The sequence below is a fragment of the Cucumis melo genome, chromosome 9, assembly GCF_025177605.1.
Source record: "Cucumis melo cultivar AY chromosome 9, USDA_Cmelo_AY_1.0, whole genome shotgun sequence".
NCBI lineage: Eukaryota > Viridiplantae > Streptophyta > Magnoliopsida > Cucurbitales > Cucurbitaceae > Cucumis > Cucumis melo.
The window spans coordinates 523,211-535,861 of record NC_066865.1 but is presented as its reverse complement, the minus strand read 5'-3'; the positions used below and the strand labels follow the sequence as shown (position 1 = coordinate 535,861).

At 35.4% G+C, this 12,651-nt stretch overlaps 2 protein-coding genes and 1 non-coding gene across 3 annotated transcripts; 2 read left to right on the top strand and 1 right to left on the bottom strand.

Moving 5' to 3' along the window:
• The first annotated feature begins 5,143 nt into the window (after positions 1-5,143).
• Positions 5,144-9,304, top strand: LOC103498694 (uncharacterized). The gene is made up of 3 exons (XM_008461402.3): positions 5,144-5,682; positions 8,627-8,887; positions 8,984-9,304. The coding sequence occupies exons 1-3, from the start codon at positions 5,299-5,301 to the stop codon at positions 9,170-9,172; spliced, it is 834 nt and encodes a 277-aa protein (XP_008459624.1). The 5' UTR covers positions 5,144-5,298; the 3' UTR covers positions 9,173-9,304.
• On the bottom strand, positions 9,276-11,691 carry LOC103498693 (11-beta-hydroxysteroid dehydrogenase B). Its single transcript, XM_008461401.3, has 6 exons — positions 11,398-11,691; positions 10,520-10,712; positions 10,359-10,444; positions 10,133-10,264; positions 9,827-9,991; positions 9,276-9,754 (listed from the first exon to the last, which is right to left on the bottom strand). The coding sequence occupies exons 1-6, from the start codon at positions 11,578-11,580 to the stop codon at positions 9,431-9,433; spliced, it is 1,083 nt and encodes a 360-aa protein (XP_008459623.1). The 5' UTR covers positions 11,581-11,691; the 3' UTR covers positions 9,276-9,430.
• On the top strand, positions 11,258-11,331 carry TRNAN-GUU (transfer RNA asparagine (anticodon GUU)). Its single transcript has one exon. It is a non-coding gene; the product is annotated as a tRNA-Asn (tRNA).
• Positions 11,692-12,651: the final 960 nt, after the last annotated feature.

The following is a 12,651-nucleotide window of genomic DNA, read 5'->3' as shown; positions in this document are numbered from 1 at the left end:
TAATTGTTTAACTTTCTACAAATAGTCAAGGACTAAATATTTCGATCATGAGTATACGACCTGGTTGCTCAAGTGAGAGTAGGACTAGTTCAAGCAGATCCAAGAAGAAGCGTGTAGACCAGACGGCTAATACTGTGGAAATCATTCGCAATACAATGGAATATGTGAATAACCAGTTGAAGGTCAATGCAGAAGGACCGAATTTACAACGTCAAGATGAGCGCGCCTCCCGTGCAGAAGTCGTGAGACAGTTGCAGGAAGTCCCTGAACTGAGTACCCGTGATAGGGTGCGCCTTATGTGGAAAATAATGCGCAATATTGACGACATGAAAGCATTCTTGGAGGTACCCAACAAGCTTAAATTGGACTACTGCATGGGTATTCTCAAAGATAATGCTTGAGTGATCGTCCATTTCCTTGTTTGTCATGTCTGTCTGTTTTTTCATCTGTATGAATTTATTTGTCGTTATTTCGATATCTTTGTAAAAAATTATTGTATGAACAATTTTGTTGTTTTAATGGAGTTATGTTTGGAAAATGCGTACTTGAAATTATCTTTTTATTGCTTTACTACTAAAGTTACGAATAGTATTGATGTACGCTTCAATTAGGATGGTGCACAATTTTAATAATAGTGAATCGTGTTTACATATTTACGAGTTATATGTGTATGCAAAAAAAAAAAATTAATAACAAATTTGTGGAATGAACGTCTTAATTAAAAAAATTAAAAAAAATATTGCATCTAATGACCAAAATATATGCAGGAAAAACATATTAGTGCAAACACAAAATTGATGTGAACGCTCAATTTAGGAATCTTCTTTAATTCGATGCTATAACATATATGCATGAAAAAAATATGAAACAACATAATTGATATTAAATTTATTGAACTAATACCATAAGTAAGATTATTTAATAAAATAAATATGTATTGAACCTACAATATATACTTTAGAAAAAAATTTGTCCAAAATCTAAGTTGTAATAGTCTTCACCCCAAACACAGTTTATAATAATACAAATTACGAAAATATATGTCTTTACCATACTCTTTCCCCCAAATACATATTATCATAACATTAGAACTATTATAATATTAGCACTACTGTAATACTAGGACTATCATAAATCACTCCATGCCCCAAATTTCCCCTTAATATTTATTTACTAGCTTAATGTCATGATATTTGTATTATGACATCTTAAGTTTAATATTTATTTGCTAGCTTAACGTCATGATATTTGTATTATGACATCTTAAGTTTAATATTTCAGTAAATCTTCAGGTTTTTGTTTTATTATTATTTAAATTTGATATTGGTTAATACTATAGCTAATTGTCGAGAGATCCGTTGCTATTGAGTCTTTTAGCAATTAAACATGAATGTAACTCAAAGAACACATTTATTGGTATAAAAGTACTATGAGACTCTACATTACTGGACCAGAAGCAGTAGCGAGTCATTTGTATGTAAATATTTAAATTGCCTAACTACTTTTAACATAAATTTATTTTGAATATTTTTTAACTTATTTTAATATTTTACATAGATGACTTTGTGATGTCGTAGATGATTCACATCATATCCTTATGGACATTACACAAAACATATACATTATATCTATGTGCCTATTGTACTTGCACTAGTGTAAATAAGATGTGCTTGAGTTGAATGAAGTTGACAATCACATGGAAGTAGTGTTTCCCCTGACATAAACACAAAGCGAGATTGATTATGTTAGTTCAATGATGGTGATGTCAGCCTTTGGTACGAGATATTATGATTCATGGTCCATCAATTCATAGGCTCTGAATTAGAATATATTATGATTTAAAAACCAATCAATCACTTTCATATATACATGAACATGAACACGGTCGTAAAAAGCATAACGAATGAATATTTATACTATGAAGCATCTATGGAGTTATCTGAGCAATCGGAAGACCAACAACCAGAGAACCAAGAAAGACCATACTATCAAAGACTTATGAATCAAGACGACATTCGAGTTCTGAAACACACTTATTTTTTAAAAAAAAAGTTTAAATCATTGAAAATTATTAAATTATTATATTAATCCAGACATTCTAATTTACATTTAATTATTTTTCAATTATAAACAATTACTAATTCATCCGCAAATTTTCATAAATAATGAAATTAATAGGAATGAATTGCAACCATAAATTTTAGTAAGAAATGAAATGAGTGGTTCAAACGACTTATGAACTATAAATTTACCTATTTTGGTGACTGCGTCCAACCACCTCCCTTACTCACTCTCCTATTTTCGCATCCAACCACTTCATCTTGTTGTCTTTGATTTTGTTTTTGTTTTGTTCTTACTATTCATTCCACATTCTTCATGTACTTGTGAATTCTTCTTCAATGTAGTTTACGTTTATGCTCATTATTATAAGCTAACTTTTCCAAAACTTCGGTTTGGTGGATACCCTAAAAGACAAAATTGTATTTTTATTTGTCATCCACGTTGTTTATGTTAGCTTAAGATTTATCTTATTAATTTAAATTGATCTCTTCAAGTTCATATGCTACTTAAGTCTTTAATGTGAAGAGCATTAGAACAATATCCCAACATACATATACACTAGAGAATTGGGGAAATAAGGACTTAAACAAATATGTATAACCCCTTTGTTTTGGGGAGATTTATGATGTTAACCTATTTCAGAGACCCAAAATATTAAATGAGCTCTAACAAGAGAGAGTGAAAGCCAAACCTAAACAGCCAGAGAAAGAAGAGTGATTTATGAGTAAGAAAATGAGAGTGAGAGATATAGAGAGAAAAGTGATTTACTAGCGAGAAAAGGAAGAGAGAGCATGTCCAAGTGAGGGCAAAAGATATTGGGAGAATAGTGACCTATGAGTGAGAAAAAGAAGAAAGAGAGCTAGAGCTTCTCCTCTGTCATTTACCATTTTTTTAGAACTTAGGTTATTTACATTTTAGGCTTTTAGCCCAATTTTTGGTTTGTCCGTACAAACTTCCCATTCTCTTGTCATTCAAACCATTATTTTCAAATGGTTTTCAGATCATTTAATCAAGAGTTAGAGAGATGAAATATGAAGTACTGATAGTAAGTTACAAAGACAGCCAACACAGACTTCTCCTTCTAAACAAATATATACATACAAAAAAAAAAAAAAAAAAAAAAAAAAAAACTTCTTCAGTTACAGTTTTTCAGAACTGAGCAATTGGAGTGTGTGCTTATAGCTAAAATTCAAACCAAACAAAGCAGCTCCAAGAATTCAAAACCTAACATCCAAAATTCTTTAAAGAAAGTAGTAAAATGATGAACTTAAATCCTAGTATAAAGTAGTGTTTTAATAAATCCATATTCCAAATGCTCCTGAACATACCATGTTTCCATAGAAGGGCTGTTGTTTAGCAAGCTGTTCAAGATTTCATTTGACTTCTCAATATTACTTTCACAAATGCCTCCCTCCCTCACCTTCAACTCCCTCAATTTTTCAAACATGAAGCTCTCATGCTTCAGTGTAGAAGGAATAATAACATACTCTGAAAGATCCTGAAACCAAACAAAAGTTCAAAGAATTGAACAACATTGTTAAAAAGAAAGTTATAACCAAACCACATATATATTAATAATACCTCCACAGCAACAGTATTAATCACTATTGAATTTGCCTTTTGAAGTAGATAAAATACACTTCTAAGATGTTCTACAATTTCATTCTTCATCTCATACATGTCAAGCATTGGTATTTTATAATCCAAAGAAAATTCAACTTTTTGTAAAGACAGAAAATCATCAGTAGAGTCCAAATAAGGCACAATATTATCTAATTTGACAAATCTCAAATTAGGAGTACACAAAAAGATCTCTATGCCGCATCTATATTCACGACAAGATAGAATTCCCAATTCCAAGTATTCAAGTTTTGGAGCACAGATGTCTAGATGTTCGAAACAAGAACCTCGTAGAATCAAACGTTCCAGAAGTGGGTAAGCGGGTAACATGCCGTCTTCAAATTCATCGAAATAAAAGTCTATATAGAAATTTTCAATTTCAAGAGACTTCAAGAATTCGAAACTGTGAGGAACCCATATGCCCTCGTAATACCCTGATAGCTTTAGGGAACGACATGTCGTAAAATGGCGACACCAATTTGAAAAATCCAAATCCCCGCCGTTAATGGAGAGATCTTCGACATTGTTCAATGCCGCGAAATAAAACAAAAGTTTGAAAACTAGTTGGTCTTCCTTGGCGAATCTTTGTGTCTCCGTCAATTCTTCGCCCCTAGCACGACAACCTATGGGTTCGGTGGCGAAAAACATAGTTATTTTGTTGACCTTAGAGAGTGAAGTTAGATGCATACGGCGATAGGACAAAACCCGTTTGATGAAACGACGGAAGCATCTTTCCCGTTGAGGATTCAAATGAGGGCATGAGAAGGAGGGAAAGTCGAAGAGTAAAGTTGGGATTGAAGTCCAGAGGTTTGACCATCTTTTTGATAGGAGTAAAGTAGTTTTGATGAGAGTTTGAGTATCCATAGAGGAGAGAATTTGATGGAGAATGTCATTTGGTAAGAGGCTAATCCTGTCTTCCTCCATCTTCCCTTCTTTTTCTTGGGTCATAGTTTGGTAATTTGGAGTTATGGAAGAGATGGAGGTAATGAAGAGTTGGAGCTGTGTGAGTGCGGTTTAAAGTTTAAACTTTGATACAATAGCAATGAAATGACGTTTTAGGGTTAATAATTAAGGCCATTGTTGAAAAATGTGTCATTTATAGAAAAATCGTCTTAATTACATAAGGAACAAAATTATTTTCAAAGGCTTCTTCTTAATTTCTCGAGACTTGTAGAGTAATGTGTGGTTAGACACTAAACCCATGCTTAATCTCTTTTTAATTGCAGTAAAAGAAATTTATGTTGGTGTGAGTTTTGGTATAAGTAGAGACCGTGCGTCGATCAAAATTTGAGGTTGGAAAGTTTAGAAGCGTGGAAGAGGAAATATGATGATGGTTTTAAGGTAGACGTGGAACTCAAAATCTTTGCATGAACAACAAAACTTGAGGGCCCATGTGAAACCAATTACACAACGTATAAAAATTTGGTGCACATATTGATCCATATTCAAATCGCCATTCTTCTCGTTACTGGCCCTCCTTTTTCATTGACCCTTTTGTTATCCATTTCATGTGGTCGTCAATGGAAAATCCTCCTTTTTCTCTCTCTCTCTCTCCTCCCCTGCTTCTTCTCTCACCATCACTCTCCCTCTCCATTTTTCTTCCACTTCCACCTTCCAATGGCCCTCAATTCCACTAATTTCACTTCCCATTTTCCCTCCACATTCCGCCGGATCCACCCCATCTCCGCTCCTTGCACCGCCGCGCTGCCCCTTCTCAAACCCGCCCTTCACCGCTCCCTTTTGGCTTCTCCTCTGCCCCCTGCCCGGAAAATCTCCTGCAAAGCCTCCGAGATCTCCGTGGCCGAGGAATCTTCCGCCTCTGGTAACTGGGTGCCGGTGGTTCCGTTGTCGGCGCTGCCCAGAGGGGAGCGGCGCGTGATTATTCAGGGCGGTGAAACCATTTTGCTTCTTTGGTATAAGGATAGGATTTTTGCTATTGAGAATCGGTCCCCTGCTGAAGGTGCTTACACTGAAGGCCTCCTCAATGCTAAGCTCACTAAGGTTAATTTCTTTTCTTTTGACTGTCAACAAAAATCGTAGACTTCTCTGATTTTCATCGAGAACTAGGAACTCCTTATTTGAAGACTGTGTTTTCTGCGAACTCGGATATGTTAGTTGCACACACTCGAACTATTGATTATTCTTTCGCTACCTTGCATTCCTTATTTCCTATCCTTCGTAGATAATAAGGATGATGAGCTCCCAATTGGACCTGATTTAGAGAAGATCATGTTCATTATTGGATTCAACAAAGTATTTCAATACCCCTTTTTCGAGCAACGAAGTTTCAAAAAGCCATTCTGCTTTAGTCGAGTTTGGACAGCAGATCCCTCGCTTTTACTTGCAATGGTTTGATACCGTCGATTGAGTCAAGCTGATTTCATCTAAAAGCCTCATATAATATAAATTTTATCCTCATGTGTATAGTGTGGATCAAGCTTGATTTCACCTAATAGACCTCCTACAGTAGAGACGTATACCATAGATCATTAACATCTCAAAATATTGGCACTGCATGGTGGAAATTAACTTTTAGGGGGCGTTTGGGCGGCGGATTAATACTGTGGGGTTAGGGTTACTTAACCCTAACCAGCGTTTGGTACTAGGGTTATGGAAACCCTGGTTTTAGGGTTTTCATAAACCCGGTTTTGCCCTTTCTCCAACTCGTGTTTACATTCTTTCAACCCGTGTTTGCCTTTCTTCTTCTTCCTTGCGTTTCTTCTTCAATCGCCATTTCTTTAGTCTGCCTCTCCATTCCTTGCGTTTCTTCTTCTTCTTTCTTCTCCTTCTTCTTTCTTCTCCTTCTTCTCCATGGTTCTCTTCGATTCCATGTTTGCTTTTCTTCTTCTTTCTTGCGTTTCTTCTTCAATCGCGGAATCTTACCTGCGTTTCTTCTTCTTTCTTCTTCTTTTTCTCCATGTTTCTATTCCATTTCTCTTCAATCGCCGAATCTTACTTGCTTTTCTCTTCGATTCAGAGTTGATGTCGAATAGTATGCCTCTCCATTCCCCATTCCGTGTTTGTTGAATATTTTGGATTGGAAATGTGGTTTCATTTCAAGAACGAAACAGAGGAAGAAGGAGAGAAAGAAATGAACATGTGATCTCCTAGAGAAAGCCTCAATTTGCCGATGTGGTTGGGGATAGACATAGATCCTTCCGATGCTTTTCCACGCGCGAAACCGATGGAATGGAATGGAATGGAATGGAATGGAATGGAATGGAATGGAATGGAATGGAATGGAATGGAATGGAATTGGGAAATTGGGAAACCGATGGAATGGAATTGGGAAATTGGGAAACCGGTGGAATGGAATTGGGAAATTGGGAAACCGGTGGAATGGAATTGGGAAATTGACGATTCTGAATGAATTTAGTGCACAATAGTAGCTAAATGCTGCCCTTGTCCAGATTCATTCATTTCTTCTTCTGTATTGCTCCTTCTATCAATCTTCTCTCTTCTGGTTGTCTTTCTTCTCTTATGGGTGTTTGCTTTTCTGTTATTGTTTTTCTCATATTGTTTCAATTTTTCTTTTTTTCTTAATTTTGTTCTTGTTTGTTGGTTATTTGTTGCTAATGTACATTTCTGCTTTCATTAACATGGTAACTCACATAAACTGTGGCAAATGAAACTTGCAGTAATATTTTTGTTCATGGTCTTAGATTTCAATGTGCATTTTGCCTTATTTTCTTAGTCTTGGTTGTGCTGTGCTCTGTTATTTTGGCTGAAGAGAGAAATGGACTAAGAATTATGGAAGGTAGTACACATTCTTCATTCATCTAAAAGTTTTCTTAGAAATGGACTAAGAATTGTGGAAGTTAGTACACATTCTTCTTCATCTAAAAGTTTTCTTAATTTTAAGTTTAGATTGTATAAAAATAATAGAAAGATGTGAAAAGGCAGGAAGACCAACTCTTCAAAGGAAAAAAAAACTGAAAAATGTGAAAATGCAGGAAGAGGAAGATGATGATTTGTATGTTGGAAGTGTGTAAAATCTTGGGGTGAGTAGTTAAAAAAAAATCTGTGAATTTCTACATGAATCTCAAAACTTTTTTTTCTTTTGTAATTTTCCTTTCACAAATTTGATTAGGAGAAATTTCTGTAACTGTACATCAATTGTCTGATAGAAGAATCATCAACGTTAATGCAATCCAATGGTCACCAATTTTGTAATTTCAAGTAGAATTTCAATTAAATTAATTGTAATAGATCTTACAGGTCACTCTTCTGCCATATGGTCAAAAATATAACTTTTAATAAAAATTTAATAAAATATTTAAAATCAAAGGTAATAAATTTTATATTTTAATATTTTTATTATGTATAAATAGCTTGTCAATTTTTTCTATTTTCGAAAATTCAAATTCAATCTAATTATACACAAAATATAGTAAAAAATATTTTACTACATAAAAAAATTATTAACCTAACCCATATAATACTTTTCCAAATAAATTTTATCATAAATTTCACATAAACCTACCCACCTAATCCTTTCCCAAACACATCTTATCATAAAATCTCCATAAAACTATCCACCCAACCCTACCCCCAAACACATCTTATCATAAAACTACATTTCTAAACTCTTCCCCCAAACAAGGGTTATGATAAAACTAGATTTAACATAACACTAGTTTTATCATAACACTAACCCTTCCCTAAATCAACCTTTCCCCCAAACGCACCCTTAGATATTCTTTTCATTGATAAATACTTCTTAAGTCTATTATTTAGTGATTTGAATATAAGTATTCAAACCAACTTATGTGTATCTGTCAGAAGGGTTTCTCCGAAATGTGATGTTTTTGTACTCGTTTTAATTCTTTTAAGATTCCAATGTTCTTAATGTTTATCACCGTTTAGTTTTTCAAACAGTAATGAGTTCTAATATATGCTTGCAAGTTAGAACACTTCATTGAATGATCACTCTTTCCCTACTCAGGATGGCTGTATTGTCTGTCCAACGACAGATAGCACATTTGACCTCCAAACTGGAGATATCAAGGAATGGTATCCAAATAACCCAGTCCTCAGGGTCCTCACACCAGCCTTAAGGAAGCTTTTCATATACCCTGTTAAAACTGATGAAAATAACATCTATATCAACATGAGAGGAAATGTAATATCAGATGCATCTGCTGAGATTGTCTTCAGTGGGAAAGCTCAACCCGGTGTAACTGCAACTGATGTCAATGTAGACGAGGTAACTAGAGAATGTTGAATTCTAAGACGACGTTCTTTTTTTCCTTTCCCATAGTTTTCTTCAGTTCTTGAACTTTTGCCTTGTGTTTTGTTCAAGGTGAAAATGGTGGTCGATGAAGATCTTGAAGGGTTTGGTTTCACCGGAAAGAATGAAGTAATAAATGGAAAGGCAGCAGTGATTGGCTTCTTGTTATTGTTAGATTTTGAGCTCCTAACTGGTAAGGGTCTTCTCAAGGGAACTGGTTTCTTGGACTTCATTTATTCTGTTTCAGATGCTTTCAAATAAATGTAAGTTCAATTTTTTTTCTGGTTGGGAAATACCAGTACATGTTCTTGTATACTATACATATACACAGCAAGAAATTAGATGGCTCTTGTTGAAGCAGAAAGAAAAAAAATGTTCGATTCTTTTATTGAAGTTTACATATGACCTCAAAAGCATACTGTTTATTGAACTGATAATCATATAAAATCAGAAGAGCAAAACATTCATATACAAGATTTTATAGCAAAATCAGTGGTAACCTCTATGCAAGAAAGGTTTTCATTCTAGCTTCTGGGCCTGTGGGCTGCTTTGTGGCGAATTAGCAGGAAGAAGTAGTCGTCTAGGCGATGCTCCCTCCAAAAGAGGCTTCCCGCTCACACTGCCTTCATATACTGGCATTCCTGTTCCAACAAGGGACGTCCTCCTCGAACCGTTTGCAGAAAGTAGTAACCTGAATGTCCAGTTCAGGACATTAGGTGCGAACATCCTGTATAGCAGGAAGACGTCATACCAGCTTGGATACTTCACGTATATATTTCCCCGACATGCCCCTGACACAATCAACTTTGCAAACTCCTCGACCGGGCCCCCAGTCACATGCACCTGAATGGGAAAATGAACATCATTAATCCATCATTCGGAGATTGCCCAAACTAAAGAGCTGTTTTGTTTTACCTCTCTTTCTTCCTTTCGTTGCATTTCTGCACCTTCTTCTACCATGAACTTGCCTCGGGTCATTTCACTTCCAATCCAACCATGTGTGGCAATTGTTATCCCAACATCATCTTTCACTTCAAACCTCAATGTCTCATAGAAGTTCACCAATGCTGCCTTTGCAGCCTGTTTATAATTGAAATCGAGGCTAACATCAAATGATCATGAATCAAAAAATCTAATGGGGACTTAATTATTCGAAAATGATATATTCTGTTTGCTTGTTCCGAGAGAGAGGCTATTTATAGTGAATAATTGTGAACTCACAGAGTACAGACTCATTCGTGGCAGAGGCAACCAGGTCTCGACCGATGCGTTAACAATGACTCGACCATTACTTTGACGAAGGTACGGAAGAGCCACTAGAGTTGGATAAACATTTCCCCAAAAGTTTATATCCTGCATTATGAAGGCAAAGCAAAGATTGTATGAACATCTCATAAATCTTCACACTCAAGACCCAAACTTTGATTTACAGGGTCATAATGCCTACCATCAAATGAGGAAATATCGATGTATCGGTAACTTCCTCAAAGTAGAATGTATGCCCCAAACTTGCAGTATTTACAAGATGATCCACTGCACAGGAAGAAGAGTTGCAAAAAAATCAACAATGATGAGAAGAAGAAGGGAAGAAGGGAGATAGAATACAACCTCGACCAAAGAACTGAACAGTTTCGGAAACAAATCGTCGACAGTCATCTTCTTTAACAACATCAGCGGCCATAATCATAACTCGCTTAGCTCCCATAAACCTAGCATTCTCACTTATCATTCGTAGTCTATTCTCCCTCCTCGCGACCAGCATCAGATTCGCCTTCCTCTTTGCATATTCATAAGCAATTTGCTGCATTTTCACATTTCATTTAGCATAAACTCCAGATGTTGATGCGTCCATTTTTTAATGGCACACGAAACAAAAAAGTTCAAATCACATATATATATATATTATACGGTCGGAGCACATGGGTGTAACTTGCACCAAGTATTTTTCTTAACAAAGTCTATTGACAAGGTAGCCAAAATTTTGAATCTCTCCTCCCTCAACTGTTCAACTAAGTCGTGAGAGGTTAAAATACTAAGTCGTATCACCTATAATTGACATGGATTCACAGAAAATTCTTACCTTAAAGAAAAATTAGGTTAAAATTTTATTCCCTAAACTTTAATTAAGTAATGATTTAGTGTAGTTGATTCCTATGGTGAGGAATATGAGCATGAATCAATGAAATTTCTTTTGAACATTCAGATCGAAAAATGATGGAGAACCAAATTGATCTACCAACTAATTACTACAAAGATAAAAATTGAAAATTTACAAGATGATTATATGCTAGACTAAATTATGTACTTTGTTTTTAAAATTGTAAATTAATCAATGATTCAAAGGTGGCTGGAATAGCTCAGTTGGTTAGAGCGTGTGGCTGTTAACCACAAGGTCGGAGGTTCAAGCCCTCCTTCTAGCGAGAATGTTCATATTTTTTCTAAATCTAAATCTCAATGGAAAAAGGGGGATATAGTGTTCGTCGTACCTCTCCAATCCCAGAGGAAGCTCCAGTGATAATGACGACTTTATCTTCCATATCTTCAGTATTGAAGGAATTATAAATCCATTCACAAGCACTGATGAATGACAATGCCGGCCACGAGAAAGCCAGCATGACCAAACTCGCCGGTGGCACCACCAAATTCAAAAACGAGTTTATAAACTCCATCTCTCCTTTTTCCTTTTTTCACATGAACAAAGCAGCTGAGAAATATAATTGATATCGTCCCAATTCCAATACCCAAAAACGGAAGAAACTAAAGAGGACTGAGTAATGTGTGAAAATGGTGTGGCGATTAGTTTGAAGATAACAGGTGGTGACATGCATGAGAGAGCTGGGAAACACGTGGAGGAACTGCTACAAATGCCTTCAAACAATCATTCAATATTTCTTTACAATCCTTTAGATGGAACTAAAAAAGGCATCGAAGGTCGAAATGATATTCAGCCATTTTGTGGTCATGGCAGACCCTCCACACGTGTCACCTACCTCTATGATGCATGTCATCTAGGGGTGTCTAAAGGAGGTTCGTAATAAATCTAACCCTCCAAAATCCACCCAATCCCTTAGTATGAAAGCAATAAGGTCGCCTCTAATTCCTCTGCCAACATCAAATAAGTTATTTCTTCCAAAAAGAAAATCTCACACTGGACTGCACAGAAAGAAATAAGTGCTTGAGCAGTATCTAAATATTTTTTTTTCCGGTTAAAAGTTAACATGTTGCAGAACCAAAACCAACACATCAACCGATGTATATATCATAAAAAATTGTTTGAAAGAGTAGAATGCAATTAGAATTACTTAAAAGAAAACTATAAAGTTAATTGAAGTTGTGAAGTATTACAAAATTTGATCCAAAACATAACAACGCCTGAATGAGAAAACAAACCTTACCACATATGTCTCTTTGTGTATTTAATGTTTAATTTTCATGACAAAACGTGCAAATGATGGAAAAATAGTTATGCCAATGATATTTAATTACATCTCATCAATGCTCAAAACTATAGTCAATGGTAACTTTCTCCAAAATAAATTTATAAAACAAACAAGTAATTTTGTTCTCTCTTTCTTACTCCTACTACTCCAAACTCTCAAGAAAGAAGAAAAACATTTTTCCTGCTCTTCTTGGCTCATTTTCTCCATTTCTTTGTCATTTTCTTTCGCCGGAAGTACTTCACCGTCGTCAGTCCGACAAAAGTTTGGTGAGTTTCAGTTGTTTGACCCATTTCACTTTAG